This window comes from Octopus sinensis, linkage group LG15 (assembly GCF_006345805.1).
Source record: "Octopus sinensis linkage group LG15, ASM634580v1, whole genome shotgun sequence".
NCBI classification, from domain to species: Eukaryota; Metazoa; Mollusca; class Cephalopoda; order Octopoda; family Octopodidae; genus Octopus; species Octopus sinensis.
This window is the reverse complement of record NC_043011.1, coordinates 54641388-54658887: the sequence shown is the minus strand read 5'-3', so window position 1 is coordinate 54658887 and position 17500 is coordinate 54641388. Positions and strand designations below refer to the sequence as shown.

The following is a 17500-nucleotide window of genomic DNA, read 5'->3' as shown; positions in this document are numbered from 1 at the left end:
GTGAAGCATTTGCAGGAATCAGCACTGCTTGGAACCGCTCGAATACTCCGGAAGGTGCTCGAAAAATAAGAGGTGTTACCTTAGTTCACTGGTAACATCGTAGTATATCTCCAGCGTTAGAAGCTGCGCAAAGATAATAATAACAACCACCACCACCGAAAATATGTAAATACTACAAAATCATTTACAAAAATCTTTTACATTCATCGTCTGCTACAAATTATTACCAACACACGCAATACCAAACGAGACAGCATTTACGTTGTTACTCAACTGCTACAATTAGCATCCAAGTCTCCATCAAATTAACCAGTAAGACACAGCATAATATTGAAAACAGAACCCTCTGTTGGAACGTTGTTTATGGAGAAATCGAAGTTAATGGAAATAATGGAAAATGTATAAACTGAATAAGCAGAAAATGGAATAAAATATTTCAAAATACATGTTTTTATTTAGACTTTATGAAAAATTTATATATTAAGCTTTTGTTGAGAAAAGCAACCTATGCTTTACCCAATTAAAACCATAATTTGCCCAATTAAAAAAACGCCTAATATAATATATACATTTTTCTGAAAATGAAAATAGAGGTAAAGTCAATAATTTTCTAATTCTTTCAAAGACTTTTTCTATTTAAACAGAATGTTTTTCATATTAAAGGTAACATTTTGAATTTTTGAATTTTATCTTTCTGCCTGTAGCAAAGCGACGAATAATGAACTCATAAGAATAATGATTTCATTTAATTGTTTGTTTTAATGAAACAAAATGATTATCATCATCGTCACCACAACCATCACCACCACTACTACCACCACCATCAGTATCATTGTTATTGTTATTGTTATTTATTATTATTATTATTATTATTATTATTATATATTATTATTATTGTTATTATTATTATATTATATTATTATGCATCAAAGTGACACTGGGTAAAATATACGAAGCCCAAGATACCCATCATGGACCGTCTGATAAAGGTACACCAGGCACATGCATCTATTGTTATTATTATTATTATTTATTATTATTATGTTATTATATTTATTATTATTTTATATTATATTATTATTATGATTATTGTTATTATTATTATATTATTGTTATTATTATTATTATTATTATTTATTATTATATATTATTGTTATTATTATTATTATTATTATATTATATATTATTATTATTATGTTATTATTATTGTTATTATTATTATTATTTATTATCATTATTATTGTTATTATTATTGTTGTTATTATTTATTATTATATTATATTATTATTATTATTATTATTCTTTTATTATTATTATTATTATATATTAAGGCGGCGAGCTGCAGCAGAAACGTTAGCACGCCGGGCGAAATGCGTAGCCGTATTTCGTCTGCCGTTACGTTTGAGGTCAAATTCCGCCGAGGTCAACTTTGCCCTTCATCCTTTCGGGGTCGATAAATTAAGTACCAGTTACGCACTGGGTCGATGTAATTGACTTAATCCGTTTGTCTATCCTTGTTTGTCCTCTCTGTGTTTAGCCCCTTGTGGGTAGTAAAGAAATAGGTATTTCGTCTGCCGCTACGTTCTGAGTTCAAATTCCGTTGAGGTCGACTTTGCCTTTCATCCATTCGAGGTCGATAAATTAAGCACCATTTATGCACTGGGGTCGATATAATCGACTTAATCCGTTTGTCTGTCCTTGTTTGTCCTGTGTTTAGCCCCGTGTGAGTAGTAAAGAAATAGGTATTTCGTCTGTCTTTATGCTCTGAGTTCAAATTCTGCCGAGGTCGACTCTGCCTTTGATCCTTTCGGGATCGATAAACTAAGTACCAGCTGCGTACTGAGGTCGATCTAATCGACTGGTCCCTCCCCCAAAATTTCGGGCTTTGTGCCGAGCGTAGAAAAGAAGATTATTATTATTATTATTATTATTATTATTATTATTATTATTATTATTATTATTATTGCCTTTGCAACGCTTCTAACGCTGGAGATGTATTACAGTGTCAGCTGTTCACTACCAGTGAACTAAGGTAACACCTCTTATTTTCCGAGCACCTTCCGGAGTATTCGAGCGATTCCAAGCAGTGCTGTTTTCTGCAAATCTTTCACCCTTATTGCAGCCCCTATTTGTTCCACGTACTTCTCGAGATTTTTGCTCACTGTTCCCAGGGCTCCGAGATTCATTAGTACTACTACCACCTTTTTCATAGACCGAAACTGCTTAAGTATTTTTTTTTGTGTATATATATATATTATATATATATATATATATATATATATATATATATATATATATATATATATATATATATATATATATGTATATGTATATATATATATATATATACTCCAGTTTCCTGAGATGGCTTACATTAGAATATAGTTTCCTTCCATTGTTCTTGTGGATTCTTAATTCCTGGTTCGTGATGGTTCCGGATTATTATTATTATTATTATTATTATTATTATTATTATTATTATTATTATTATTATTATTATTATTATTTTGGCAGTGGAAGAAATGAGGCTTCCCCAGTTAATTACTCCGAGTTTCGCGTTAGCTGCTCATCAAAAACACTTATTCTTTCTTATTTGCTGGTACTGTTGTAAACATTTGATGAATTCGAGGCTTACAGATACTTAATATTTTAAAACTTGAATAAATAAATGTATCTGACGATTGAATAAGATAACGTAAGTCAGGAAAAGTAAACTGGTTTGAGGCAAGAGACTATAAGGAAACGCAGGAGGTTTTATAAAAATAAATTTGTAACGGATTAAGGGGTGGCGGTGACGTTGAAGAATAAAGTAAAGTAATACAGAAAGAAATTATGCTACATTTTATGTATTCTTTTATTCTATGACAGGTTTCATACGTTGGACTGCGGCCATGCTGGAGCACTGCCTTCAAATGATTCGTTTGTTTCTTTTAGATGATCACCGATACCGGTTTGGAATTTGCCACCGTTCCCCATCGAATGGCTAAATCGCCATTTGACGTACGAGGACACAATTTGATGCGACGTTTTGCACCGGTGTATAACAGATAAACACAAACATGCACATTAGTGTGTGTGTGTGTGTGTGTGTGTGTGTGTATGTGTGTGTGTGTGTGTGTATTGCAAATGTCTTTCCTATTGGTATATCTACGTGCTGAAAATCATTACTAGTATAATCAACGAGGCGAGAAGAACCAATTCTAAAGCTGAAAGGGAAGTATAAAGCTTCACCGAAGTAAAAAGGAAAAACTGAAATGGCTGGAGTGATTCCAGTCACACTACATTTGGTATAATCGTTGGATGGGTGATAGTCTTACTATACAGTGTGTTTGGTACCGTCTTAAAGCATGAGTACACCGTGCAGTTGCCCGGGGACCTTATGGATCTAGGGACCTAATTTTGATCTGTGTATGCTGTGGCTTGATGTCAGTGAATAAATAGTCTAAGACCTAGTGTATTCGTTGGTCCGGTGGCCTATAATGCTGCTAAGACGATCCTGGGTATGATACAAAGTGGGACAAATAAACGTAAATATTAGTTGATAAGGGAAGCAACACTAACTGAAGCTATCGAAATCTTTTAGGGACCCCATTACATGGATGTTGAAGGAAATATCCTACAGTACAAGTTGTATATACAATTAAAATGATGTGTGTGTGTGTGTGCGTGTGTGTGTTGTGTGTGCTTGCGTGCGTGTGTTTGAGAGTTGGAACTGTGTTTGTGCCTGTGTCTGATTATGTATTACTGAATGTTCGTTAACTGTGATTGTGTACTCGCGTGCTTGTATATGCATCTGTGTTGCGCATGTGGGTGTGAACTCAAGAATTCCCATCTCGAATACAAGAACGTGGGAATTTACTGTGTCTTTTTTCTTGGCTTTTTCGTCTTTTTTATTTCGTTTTGCATTCTTTCTCCCGCCTCTCTCTCCCAAAGAGAGACACAACTGAAGTCGAATTCTCTGAGGGTCACAAGACGAGATATAACGGTGATTCTATAGTTTGGTATCTGCTCTATTGGATTTCCGTGTAAAGTGAGCTTGGTCAACTTCGTTAGTGGAACTAAATTGCCAATGTCGTTCATGTTAGTTATCGCGTTCCCATGCATGTATAATATCTGAAGGTTTGGGAACTTGCACAACTGAGGGCTGATGGTCTTCATATGGTTAAATGACAGATCTAGCCAGGCAAGATCACTGGAATATTGGAAATATGCATGAACCATGGCAGGCAAGCTTTCGATGTTGTTAAGAGAATTGTTATTCAGTCGAAGACTCTGGCTCAATGACTTTTTACTAGACGTTTTGGGCTCCTCTTCCGGTTTGCTCAAATTGGTCTGCTCTGACGATTTCCCGAATAAGATATCTTCAGATGTATGCATCTTTGAAGTTTCATCATCTCTGGTTTCTTTTGAAAATAAACTGTCGAGGTTCTCCAGTTGTCTGAAAGAAAAGTCAAGTGGCGCGCGTGCACCAATGAATGCGAAGACGGAGAGCATTTCTTTAGTCGGCAATTTTTGGTTCTTGATGTATTTCAGCCGAGACATTCTGATACATCTCTCCCCTAGAATACACAAATGAAAATGAAAATGAAAAGGTTTCTTAAGATTGCATCAAATTTCTTATAGTTATTTTCGTTGTTGTTATTAATATTTATTAACAACAACAACAATAATAATAATCCTTTTTACTGGAGGCACAAGGCCCCAAATATAGGGGAGGAGATAGTCGATTACATCGACCCCTAATGTTTCACAGGTATTTCATTTAGGGGAGGAGATAGTCGATTACATCGACCCCCAATGTTTCACAGGTATTTCATTTAGGGGAGGAGATAGTCGATTACATCGTCCCCCAATGTTTCACAGGTATTTCATTTAGGGGAGGAGATAGTCGATTACATCGACCCCCAATGTTTCACAGGTATTTCATTTATCGACCCCGAAATGATGAAAGTCAAAGTCGACATCAGCGGAATTTGAACTCAAAATTTAGCAGCAGACGAAATACCGCTAAGCATTTCGCTCTGATGGAGTACCAGCCACTGGCTCTCGTGGGTTTTGATCGTAACTGATTGGAAGTATTATCATCTACATTGTTTTGTCTTGGTATAAAAGATGGGCTTTACAGCAAATATTCTGCTCAATACCACAGATTTGCTTGTCAGTTGTTTCACCTTAACCAGTTGAATAATTCACCTCTGGAAACATGGGTTGTTTCATTCATCATCGTTAAGCAAACCTCATTCACGGACTTTTTAAGTGGGATGGGCTACTTGACCTGAAGAAAATTCTAACTGGGCCCCACCTGCAAAGCCATGCGTTGTTTATCTTGATATGCGTGTGGTGCATGTGCCTCGTATACCCTCGTGATAGGTGTATTGGGCTTCGTAAATTTATAACTCAGGCGCTGCTCTCTTACTCAATAATAATAATAATAATAATAATAATAATAATAATAATAATAATAATAATAATAATAATAATAATAATAATAATAATAAATGCCCTGATGCAGTACCAGGCAGAGGCTCTCATGGCTTCTGATCTTAACTGATTGGAAGTGTTATCATGTACATTGTTCTGTCTTGGTATAAAAGATGGGCTACAGCAAATATTCTGCTCAATACCACAGATTTGCTTGTCAGTTGTTTGACCTTAACCAGTTGAGCATGTCCCTTAGTGGCTGACGATATGTGCATCTCTGATCACGAGCAGAAGTAGTGGGGGAGCATCATAGCCATGTGTTGAGAGGGATTCTTTGGGGTTTGAATAATTCACCTCTGGAGACATAGGTGGTTCTTTCAACATCCTTAAACAACCCTTATTCAGGGACCGTTTGAGCGGGATGGGCTACTCAACCTGAAGAAAATTCTAAATGGGCCCCACCTGCACGGTCATGTGCAGTTTATCTTGATATGAGATCACCATGCCGCGCACATATGGTTGTGATGCATGTGCTTGGTGTGCCCTTATCAGACGGGTAGTCATGATGGGTATTGGGCTTCGTATATTTTACCCCAGTGTCACTTTGATGGCATGAACTGCTCTCTCACTCAATAATAATAATAATAATAATAATAATAATAATAATAATATAATAATAATAATAATAATAATAATAATATAATAATAATAATAATAATAATAATAATAATAATATAATATTATTATTATTATTGAGTGAGAGAGCAGTTCATGCCATCAAAGTGACACGGGGGTAAAATATACGAAGCCCAATATACCCATCATGACTACCGTCTGATAAAGGTACACCAGGCACATGCATCACAACCATATGTGCACGACATGGTGATCTCATATCAAGATAAACAGCACATGACCTTGCAGGTGGGGCCCAGTTAGAATTTTCTTCAGGTTGAGTAGCCCATCCCGCTCAAACGGTCCCTGAATAAGGGTTGTTTAAGGATGTTGAAATAACCACCCATGTTTCCAGAGGTGAACTATTCAAACCCCAAAGAATCCCTCTCAACACATGGCTATGATGCTCCCCCACTACTTCTGCTCGTGATCAGAGATGCACATATCGTCAGCCACTAAGGGACATGCTCAACTGGTTAAGGTCAAACAACTGACAAGCAAATCTGTGGTATTGAGCAGAATATTTGCTGTAGCCCATCTTTTATACCAAGACAAAACAATGTACATGATAACACTTCCAATCAGTTAAGATCAGAAGCCATGAGAGCCACTGCCTGGTACTGCATCAGGGCATTTATTATTATTATTATTATTATTATTATTATTATTATTATTATTATACTGATGATTATGTTTATTATTATTATTATTATTATTATTATTATTATTATTATTATTATTATTATTATTATTATTATACTGATGATTATGATAATATGCCCTGTTGCAGTACCAGGCGGTGGCTCCCATGGCTTCTGATCTTAATTAAACGGACGGAAAAAGATTGAAGCTGTCAACACCTGGGCGGTTTCACTCCTTAGATATGGAGCAGGGGTAATCACATGAATATTAGACGAACTAAACAGCTTAGACAGAAAGACAAGGAAGGTGACACAGACAGACTGTATGTACCAAGAAAAAGAGGGGGAAGAGGACTTATTGGATGCGAACACAGCATTAGAGCAGAAGAAAACAGCATGGTTTGTAAAAAACGCCACAGAATCGCTATTACTGGATATAAGAAGGTCAGGCTTGTGTAGGATGAAAGATTGCAAAGATAAAGCACTATACAAGCAATTGAAAACGAATGAAACTGAAAATAGGTGGATAAAGAAAAAAAGTTATGGACGATTTCATAGGGATGTTGTATATAAGATAGACAGAGAAAAAGAGATGGCTGTGGATGACTAAAAGTGATTTAAAACCAGAAAGAGAGGCTCTAATCTGTGCTGCCCAAGAACCAGCATTAAGAACGAATTACATCAAATACAGAATAGGCAACACATCAGAAAGTGATAAGTGCAGAATTGTGGACAAAACAGTGAAACTGTATGGTATATTACTAGCCAATGTACGCCACTAGCCCAGAAATAATATAAGAGACGTCATGACAACATAACAAGGATTATCCATTGGACACTTTGCAACAAGTGTGGACTTGACAGAGCAAAAAAAGTGGTAGGATCATAAACCCGAAGGCATCATCGAAAATGATAATGTAAAGATCCTATAGGATTTTATGATTCAGGGCGACCATGAGATTGAGATTAGGAAGCCGGACATAGTCTTAATCGAGAAAGAAAACAAACTATGCTGCATCATAGATATTGCATGCCCAGCTGACAACAAGATATGCGATAAGGAAGAAAGAAAAGTCGAGAGATATGACAGGTTAGCTCGGGAAGTTAAGCAGTTGTGGTCGATGAAAAAGGTAGCAGTAGTACCAATAATTGCCAGAGCCCTGGGAACAGTGAGCAAAAATATCGAGAAGTACGTGGAACAGATAGGGGCTGCAATAAGGGTGGAGCACTTGCAGAAAAACAGCACTGCTTGGAACTGCTCGAATACTCCGGAAGGTGCTTGAAAAATAAGAGGTGTTACCTTAGTTCACTGGTAGTGAACAGCTGACACCGTAGCACATCTCCAGCGTTAGAAACTGAGCAAAGACAATAATGATGATGATGATGATGATGATGGTTGTGGTGGTGGTGGTGGACGAAAGATCAGTTGTTAATTGATAATCTATCTTATTGAACGGAAAGTGTGCCGAAAGAGGAACCGGAGAGCGAAAGATCAGCTCTTAATTGGCTCTTAATTGATAATCTAGCTATGAGAAACTGGAAGAGAAGACACACAAACCTGAGCATGGCATGGATTGACTATCGCAAAACAGGTGATATGATACCACACTCTTGAATGACAAGAACCATGAAAATGGTATAGAGTAGCAGAAACATGAGAAGCCTTATATAGGACTGTATGAAATGATGGAGAACTGAAATGACAACGGGAAATTACGTATTAGGAAAGGCGATAATCATGAGAGGAATCTTCCAGGGGTCAGTGTATCCTCACTGTTCTTTGTGCTGTGAATGATCCCCTTGAGTGAAATGCTACAGAAGGTAAAGTTGGGGGTATGATCTGGGAAGCGATAAGGGAAAACTGAACTACTTGCTATTTATGGACGACTTGAAGTTGTTCACCAAAAGTGAGACAGAACTGGACAGCCTAGTTCCGGTCTGATTTCACCACTTAATTACACCACCTGTGTGTAATTAAGAAGATTACGTAGTTTCGGGTTTAGTCTTAGTGTGCGGCTCCGGGCCTACCAACACCTTGTGACTGAATTTATATCTGTGTATGTGCGTGTATGTTTATGTTTATATGAGCCGCAAACAAGTGTACGAGTGTTTCAGATATTTCTAAGATGGCCGAGAAAATGTCGATATTGTCGAACGTTCTGGAAGACCCGCAACCAGCAGAAGTGAGAAAAACATTTCAGATGTGCGTGCATCAGTAAGGTAAAATCGTCGAATCACTATCCGTGAGTATGAGACACGTGTTTCAGTTGCATAAGATCTTGATTGTGTCAAGAACGATGTAAACTTTTTGAAAATTTTGCGTAGGCGCTTGAGCAGGTATTGCCAAGCTTTTGGCAAAATTTGATGCAGATTCTCGGCTCAACTTTATCTTTCGATGCGACGATCCTTCCAGGCACTGCTGTAAACAGCGAAAGTGAGCTAGAAACGTTAACACTTATTGTGCATGCACAGCAGCGTTCAAGCTCAATCTATGCCAAGCAGCTTCATTCTTCGTTATTATGGCAACAGTCCGGGTACTTATTGATCACACAACGTATATATATATATATATATATATATATATCTATATATATATATATTATATATATATATATAATATATATATATAACGGGAAGCTTTATGAAAATAAACAAAAGACGAAGGCAGGTGGAATATAAACAAGCAATTGTATTAGTATGGCGCTCAGGAATATAAATAAAACAAGTCTTTTACGTTTCGAGCCTACGCTCTTCAACAGAAAGATACACAGAAAAGAAACACGGAGAGAAACAAGGAGAGAAAAAAATGCGTGCAGAAGCTAGCGAATCAACATGGCGATATATATATATATATAAATATATATATATATATAGTTAATACAAACATGAAAACACAAAGAGAAAACACAACAACGCGAGGACGTGGAACAAGTATAGTATTATTGGACGCTCAGGAGAGGAAAGAAAGAAGGAAGATTTAACGTTTCGAGCGGAGCTCTTCGTCAGAAACATAGGAAAAGGAAAGATCCAAGGAAGGGAAGACGGAGGAACAAAAATCGCCAACGATACATACGCGGTGCATGTGCTTGTGTGTGTGTGTGTGTGTGTGCGCGTGCGTGTGTGTGTGTGTGTGTGTGTGCGTGCGTGTGTGTGTGTGTGTGTGTTGTGTGTGTGCGTGTGTGTCGTTTTCAATTTCTATGTTGCTACTCTCATGTGTTATACTGCCAGAAGGGAGCGATTCGTATTTTACGAAGCATGTTTGTTTTTCCGTCTGCCCTCCAACGAAATTTTATTGCTTGCAGAATGAATATAAAAATATTAGCATAATTCGCTCCTGTTTTCTTTTATTTTGATAACTCTGTATCTTCCAGCATTGATGGAGACCACAGATGAAGTAGTCCAAACGCAAGGGTTAATCAGATTAAAACTGAAATCCTATGACTAAAACCAAATTAATCTTAAAAATAGAATTCAAATAATTATTTCAATATTTTTTGCCGTTTTAGTACAATTGTTATAACATAGAGAAATAACCGAGCAGTAACTCTGTCGAACTTGGGCAAAATACCTAAGAAAGGAATTTTGTGGAGGCGCGTGGCTTAGTGGTTAGGATGTCAGCACCATGATCGTAAGATTGTGGTTTCGATTCCTGGACCGGGCGACGCGTTGTGTTCTTGAGCAAAACACTTCATTTCACGTTGCTCCAGTCCACTCAGCTGGTAAAAATGAGTAACGCTGCTATTGACTGGCATCCCGTCCAGCTGGGAAACACATACGCCATGGAAACCGGGAAGCCGGGCCCATGAGTCTGGCTAGGCTTTAAAAGGGCACATTTATTTATATTTTATAGGGCTTGAAACTTCAAGTCTCGCAAGAATTTAGTCGATTATGTTGACTGTCCGTTCTACTTCCGTTGCAAAAATTTCTTTTGAAGACAGCGAAATAAATATTCAAAGTGATGTGTCAAAGTACTGCTAGTACCCATCACAACTGTAAGGAACTTTCGTCGGGAAAACCAAACTCTCAAAAAGTTTTGTGATAAAACCAGCGTCATTTAATTTTGCGAGAAGGCCAGATTAAAATTAGTTTTACGAGAAAACCACTCCAACAAGCTTTGTGGGAAAAGCGGATTCAGCTAATTTCGCGAGAAAGTCAGGCTCAACTACCTTTGCGAGGAAACCATCCCATGTTTTGCGAGAAAACCAACCTCGATTAGTTTTGCAAGAAAACCAGATTAAACTACTTTTGTGAAAAAATTCGGTCTCAAATAGTTTTGTGCAAGAATCAGGCTCAACTACTTTTGCGATAAAACCAGATTCAACTATTTCGTTTTTGGATTTGGTTTGCAAGATTCTTTATATGATTTCGTGTGTTGAAGCATATCCTGTTGTGTCTGGGGAGAGTCATTTTCTTTTTGTGCCTTATAATATAACACACTCACCGGTAAAATTTCCACTTATTTCTTATTCAAGACTATTGAAAAGGTTGCAAGACGCAACGAAAATTTTAGGAAAATAAAAATAAGAAAAAAGTGGAAATTTTACCGGTGAGTATGTTACATTATAAGGCACAAAAAGAAAATGACTCTCCCCAGCCACATCAGATTCGACTAGTTTAGTGAGAAAGCCGACCGCAACTACTTTTGCGAGAAAACCAGACTCAAATAACTTCGCTAGAAAACTAGATTCAACTAGTTTTGCTTATTAAGTCATTTCATGTCTCTTATATCTCGTACTTATGATTTTCATTTGTTGGCAGCCATCCATAACCTCATTAATATATAACCGTGGAGGCGCAATGGCCCAGTGGTTAGGGCAGCGGACTCGCGGTCGTAGGATCGCTGTTTCGATTCCCAGACCGGGCGTTGTGAGTGTTTATTGAGCGAAAACACCTAAAGCTCCACGAGGCTCCGGCAGGGGATGGTGGTGATCCCTGCTGTACTCTTTCACCACAACTTTCTCTCACTCTTTCTTCCTGTTTCTGTTGTACCTGTATTTCAAAGGGCCGGCCTTGTCACTCTCTATGTCACGCTGAATATCCCCGAGAACTACGTTGAGGGTACACGTGTCTGTGGAGTGCTCAGCCACTTACACGTTAATTTCACGAGCAGGCTGTTCCGTTGGTCGGATCAACCGGAACCCTCATCGTCGTAACCGACGGAGTGCTTCCATCCATTATATAACCATCTCATTCATATTCGTTTTATGTATTGTCCCCTCTGTGGTGTCCTGTCTGTTCTTGTATGTCCCCCTCTATTTTGGGCCCTTGTGGTTAATAAAAAAACGAGTTGTTAGGAAAGGGGCAACCTCAGCCAGGTTTATTTCTCGATGTGGTGACCCTGTGATAAATCAAGACTTTCTATGACCTGTCAATCAATCCTACTTCAATCGTTTCTTCCCTAACTCAAATGCCCTCAAATCCTAATCAATAGACACAATAATATCCCCTCCCACCATCATTCATATATACCTGGGATTATATTTCTGTTAAATATGGTTGTGATTGTTCTTTCCATTTTTTTTTCCTTCGGTATTTATCGATACAGTTCTTCCTTTTGTTTGATATTTGTATCAAATTCCTGTCATATCTGCAAACAACCTATCTTTAATCATAGGTCTGTCCGGTCACTACCAACCTGAAACTAAACTAGAACAACTTGAGATTCTGTTTAAATTACATCCAACTTTATTGACGTTTACATTACGACAGACATGTCATATATGCTCCATTTTGATTCTTTTTTTTTTTTTACAATTTTTATTGCTTCTGAATTCGATTATGACGTAACTGAAACGTGTCATGGGCCAGCTCCAGCATTCGATCCTCGGAAGAAGAGAGGTTGGCAAAAAGAAAAAAAAGAAGCCAAACTCACTATCTTCAATTCGGTTTTCGTGCCTGTACATATCTGTAGATGTGAATGATGAGAAATGACCGAGTGGTTACGATCGCGAATACAAACGGCCAAAATGGAATCCCTCCGAAGGATTCCCGAATCAACGTCACTCGCTCGACAGAATGCGTAGTTAAGAGATCAAGAAATCTCTCCTGGTCAAAACCGTTATTTCTCCGCATTGAGACGTCACTTCTCCGGTACAGTGGACATGTTATTAGAATGTTGTAAGAAAGTATCTGAAGATAGATTCTTCAAGCCGAGCCAACTGGTAAAAGACCCAGGGATAGACCAAGAAGGAGGTGGATGGATAATATCCAAAGTCTAAGCTGGTCACGCTTGGGAAATTGGGAAACCAGTCGCGAAGTGTAATGACGATTGCTTCTGGTAGGACCCAATGGAGGAGGTGCCTGAAGAGTATGCCCTTCACAACCCTTTCAGGAATAGTCGGCGGAGAATGGATGGATGGAGTTATCCAGGTGAAACGATTATCTAGATGGATTGTTATTCTTTAATTCACATGTCGAGAGTTCTGATACAACATACATTCTTTTATTCTTATATTCTTTTACTTGTTTCAGCCATATTTGACTGCGGCCATGCTGGAGCAACACCATGTTTAGCTATTTTCGGGTTAAGGATTTAATTCCATAATTTATGCAAAAATATTACTCAACTGGTACTTATTTTAATGATCCTGAAAAGACGAAATGCAAAGTCGACGTTAATGGAACTCAGAGCGTGAAGACAGACCAAATATTGTTAAGCATTTTGTCTGGCGTGCTAACGATTCTCCCAGCATATATATATATATACATACATACATACATACATATATATATATATATATATATATATATATATATATATATATATATATATATTATATATATAATATATATATATATATATATATAATATATAATATATATAGATATATATGTGTGTGTGTAAATAGAAAACGAAGATTTAAAAATATACACGATGAATATTGATGCATAAATATACAGATATTTATGCATTAACAGAACAAAGGCACAGAAACTTAAGGGGAAGCGTGGAGTGGGGAGCGAAGTGAGGCAGCATGTGTAAGTATAATTTACGTGAAAGAGAGACAAAAAGGAAAGGGAAGAACAGTGATGATTTAGAAAAGAAGGACTAAAGGGAAGAGAAAAAAAGCAAAAAAGAATAGAAATACTATATATACACATATGCATATACAAACACATCTACGTAGTCAAAGGAAAAAGGTGAGCTCTCAACACGTTACATAGATTTTATATATGTTTAGGTTGACAGTTGGTGATGCACTCGGAGAAACGGAAGTATAAATTACCATCATTTCACACACTCACACGTGCACAGAAAACATGCGCACGCACAAACGGCGAATTTTTAATTCAGTTCGTGTAGCTACTTTTCTCTACATGTTTCCGTCTCTTACAGTGCGGCTCTCCCGGATCCCGACTACAATGTGAAGAACGGCTCACCTTCCACCTCAGTATGCCATATCCACAACTTTTGAAAAGCCAGTACGCTCTCTTCGAACACATACTTGGAATACGTAAAACGCATGCTGTCAAAAAAATACACACATAACCCATATAAAAGTATTACCACCCATGCAATACTTGCTATACGCAATCTCTCCCCATACACACATTCTTCGCGCTTTTATACTTAGTCCATGCGCTGCTGTCCGTTACACGCGTATGCAATATACAAAACTTACAACAACCTCTGTTGCTTTGATGAAACCACTTGATGATACCCTTCTACTTTTCTTCCAACACTTCCACCATTCTGCCACGTGAAAACACAATTTTCTTATGTTTCCCATATATTCTCCCTTTCACTTTCGCTTTTGTAACCTTTCAAAGAGACACTGTATGCAACGTCACCTTCAATTTCATTTCTTCTTCCGTGCAACGTAAAGTTAAATGCCATTTATTCTGCACCCTTCCTTGTCTTCTTTTTCTCCTTACGCAATCAAAACTTCATTTTTATTTTTGCGAACTTTGAAAAATTAAAAAAATTTTGCTTTCATGAAAATAATACGATACTATTTGTAGCAAATCTCTCTCATTGCTATTTCTCTCTCTTTCATTCTGTTCTTCTTTCTTTCTTTCTTTCTTTCTTTCTTTCTTTCTTCCTTTCTTTTCTTTCTTTGTCTTTTTCTCTCCCTGTCTCAGATCTCAGATGAGGAACAAAATCTATTTTAGAGGAATCGTTTACGTCTTTGAAAGGAAAAGCGGTAAGTAAAGACAGAAATGCACGCATGCTCGCACAAACACATAAATAATCATAATTACACAGAAACCTACATAAAAACTACAGCAAATAGAAAGATAAAGAAAGAGGAAATACGCCAACAATATAATTCATCCTGACAATTACAGTCGCAGACAACCCCAAAATAGAATGGTCGAGACAGCTTCTTTTTTTTTTTAACGTTATTTGTCGGTACCGTATTACACTGAAATTTTCCTTTTTCATTCCGTTTTTGTCTCATTTTCCACCAAGCCTGAAAAACCAGAAAATTGGTATGTGAGGCCCATAAATAAAATACCAATGAGACAGGCCGAAATATTCGAAGAATTCGACAAAAAAAAAGGAAAAAAAAACCAGGTAAATAAATAAATAAATAAAATAGCAACCCCTCCTCTCTCCAAAAAACATTTATATTTTTGATTAATGAACTGAGAGATTTGAAAACAGATATGTGTGTGCGTATGAGAAAGAAAAAGGGAAAGAAAGCGAGAGTGTACTTACATTCAGACAGACATATTTTGTATGTTTACTTATATACATACACGCACAAAAGTGTATACATGATGTAGTCCGAGAAAAACGGTTCTGCAATTTCTAGCTGAACAATTTGCACATGATTTGCCTCTGCTCACGGCCTCCATCAAATCAGCGTAGCCTGAACAGGTGTCGAAGGAATCGCAGAACCACGAGAGATGAAGTGTTTTGTCTCCTGTGACGAACACAACTGCGATTAGCGTATTTGCGTTCGCATCTGCCGGAACGTATGAACAATAAATATACAAATCATCGTTTCGGATCTTGCTGTTCACCAAGCATATAACAATTCATTATCAGTTGGCAGATATCAGCTTCGATCAGCGAACAAGCTGTTCGATGAAGTTTAACACAAGGCCATCGGATTTTGTCTAGAATCATCAATCGCTAGATAGTGGGTTCGAATCCAGGACCAGGTGGAACGTAGTCTTCTTGAGCTGTGAATGAGTAACTCTACGACGAAAAAAACCTTCTGATCAGGGGGAACGTCGGCCTATTGGTCCAGCCAGCGTGGTGGCATCATACAAAAGCTAAAAAGCAAAGTGAGTTGTGACCAGTGATATATAACAGCATCAGATAGTCTGGTCGATACCATGATGTGGAAGCACTCCGTCGGTTACGACGATGAGGGTTCCGGTTGATCCGAATCAACGGAACAGCCTGCTCGTGAAATTAACGTGTAAGTGGCTGAGCACTCCACAGACACGTGTACCCTTAACATAGTTCTCGGGGATATTCAGCGTGACACAGAGAGTGACAAGGCCGACCCCTTGAAATACAGGTACAACAGAAACAGGAAGTAAGAGTGAGAGAAAGTTGTGGTGAAAGAGTACAGCAGGGATCACCACCATCCCCTGCCGGAGCCTCGTGGAACTTTTAGGTGTTTTCGCTCAATAAACACTCACAACGCCCGGTCTGGGAATTGAAACCGCGATCCTATGACCGCGATTCCGCTGCCCTAACCACTGGGCCATTGCGCCTCCACCGATACCATGATACCGTGATTATGAACAAATAGTTATCATAAAGGTGACGTTGTTCTCCTGTTACGAAATACATCAACGATTGACCTATTCACGTTCGAACCTGGCGGAACGTATTAAGAATAAATACGCTAGTCATCTTTTCAAATCGCGCTGTTCACCGTGCATATAACGATTCATTAACAACTAAATATGATTAAATGTAAATAACTAGCGAATATGATGATCGGTTTTTTTTCTTACATGGAGCAGGATATTTAGTTTACAAGAAGACAAAATTTTGGCGTTCAGGTCATTCTCTTGACGAATATGCTACAAATTCTGTCAATTTTTACTTCACTATGCCGGGTGGTATCGAAAAGTTCCCGGACGAGTTATATTAAAAATAAAAAAAATACATCCCTATCTCTTTCTTTCTTTTCTTTTACTTGTTTCAGCCATTTGACTGCGGCCATGCTGGAGCACCGCCTTTAGTCGAGCAAATCGACCCCAGGACTTATTCTTCGTAAATCTTAGTACTTATTTTATCGGTCTCTTTTGCCGAACCGCTAAGTTACGATTAATTCGTCGCACTCCACAGATCCGGCCATTTTCGCCGAATGTCCTCCTTCAAAAGTTTCGAAACGTCGTTGATTGTCCTCCGACAATCCCCGTGCTCTAACTGAGGAATTTTTTTCCCACATTTCCGGGGATGACGCTCGTGGCACCTCTTGCAGGGACATTCTTTCGCTTTTGAAGCGCCCGTACCGCTCGAAACATTGTATACGATCCGTTGCCTTCTCGGCGTAAGCTTGCCAAAGCATGTTCAATGTCTCTGTCGCAGACTTTGCGAGTTTCAACGCAAAATTTCATGTTGTCGCTTTTTTCCAACTTCCTGTTCATGAAAAAGTCGCAGAAACAGCATACACCTGATCACAAACACACAATTTTCTCAGTTTGCGAAGTAAACACAGCAATATCAGTCAACATACTGCCTCATGGTCACTGCTAGTTCTCACTGGGCACGCAACCCTGTGCTGTCATCTGTTGGCGCGCTACAGATCTAGTCCGGGAATTTTTTGATACCACCTCCTAAAGTCTAAACG

General features: G+C 38.0%; 1 protein-coding gene and 1 long non-coding RNA gene across 2 annotated transcripts; one reads left to right on the top strand and one right to left on the bottom strand.

Moving 5' to 3' along the window:
• Positions 1-3708: 3708 nt before the first annotated feature.
• LOC115219692 (leucine-rich repeat-containing protein 51-like) lies at positions 3709-12463 on the bottom strand. Its single transcript, XM_029789868.2, has 2 exons — positions 12207-12463; positions 3709-4559 (listed from the first exon to the last, which is right to left on the bottom strand). The coding sequence occupies exons 1-2, from the start codon at positions 12250-12252 to the stop codon at positions 3856-3858; spliced, it is 750 nt and encodes a 249-aa protein (XP_029645728.2). The 5' UTR covers positions 12253-12463; the 3' UTR covers positions 3709-3855.
• A 2324-nt stretch (positions 12464-14787) lies between these two features.
• Positions 14788-15239, top strand: LOC118766435. Its single transcript, XR_005002368.1, has 2 exons — positions 14788-14881; positions 15151-15239. It is a non-coding gene; the product is annotated as an uncharacterized LOC118766435 (long non-coding RNA).
• Positions 15240-17500: the final 2261 nt, after the last annotated feature.

What these genes read in the sequence shown, in the direction of transcription:
- LOC115219692 (XM_029789868.2), bottom strand. Translation starts at nt 12,252, where the DNA reads ATGGAAAGAACAATCACAACCATATTTAACAGAAATATAATCCCAG. An exon ending in TAACAGAAATATAATCCCAG is followed by an intron (nt 4,560 to 12,206) that starts GTATATATGAAT and finishes TGTGTATTCTAG; the next exon opens with GGGAGAGATGTATCAGAATG.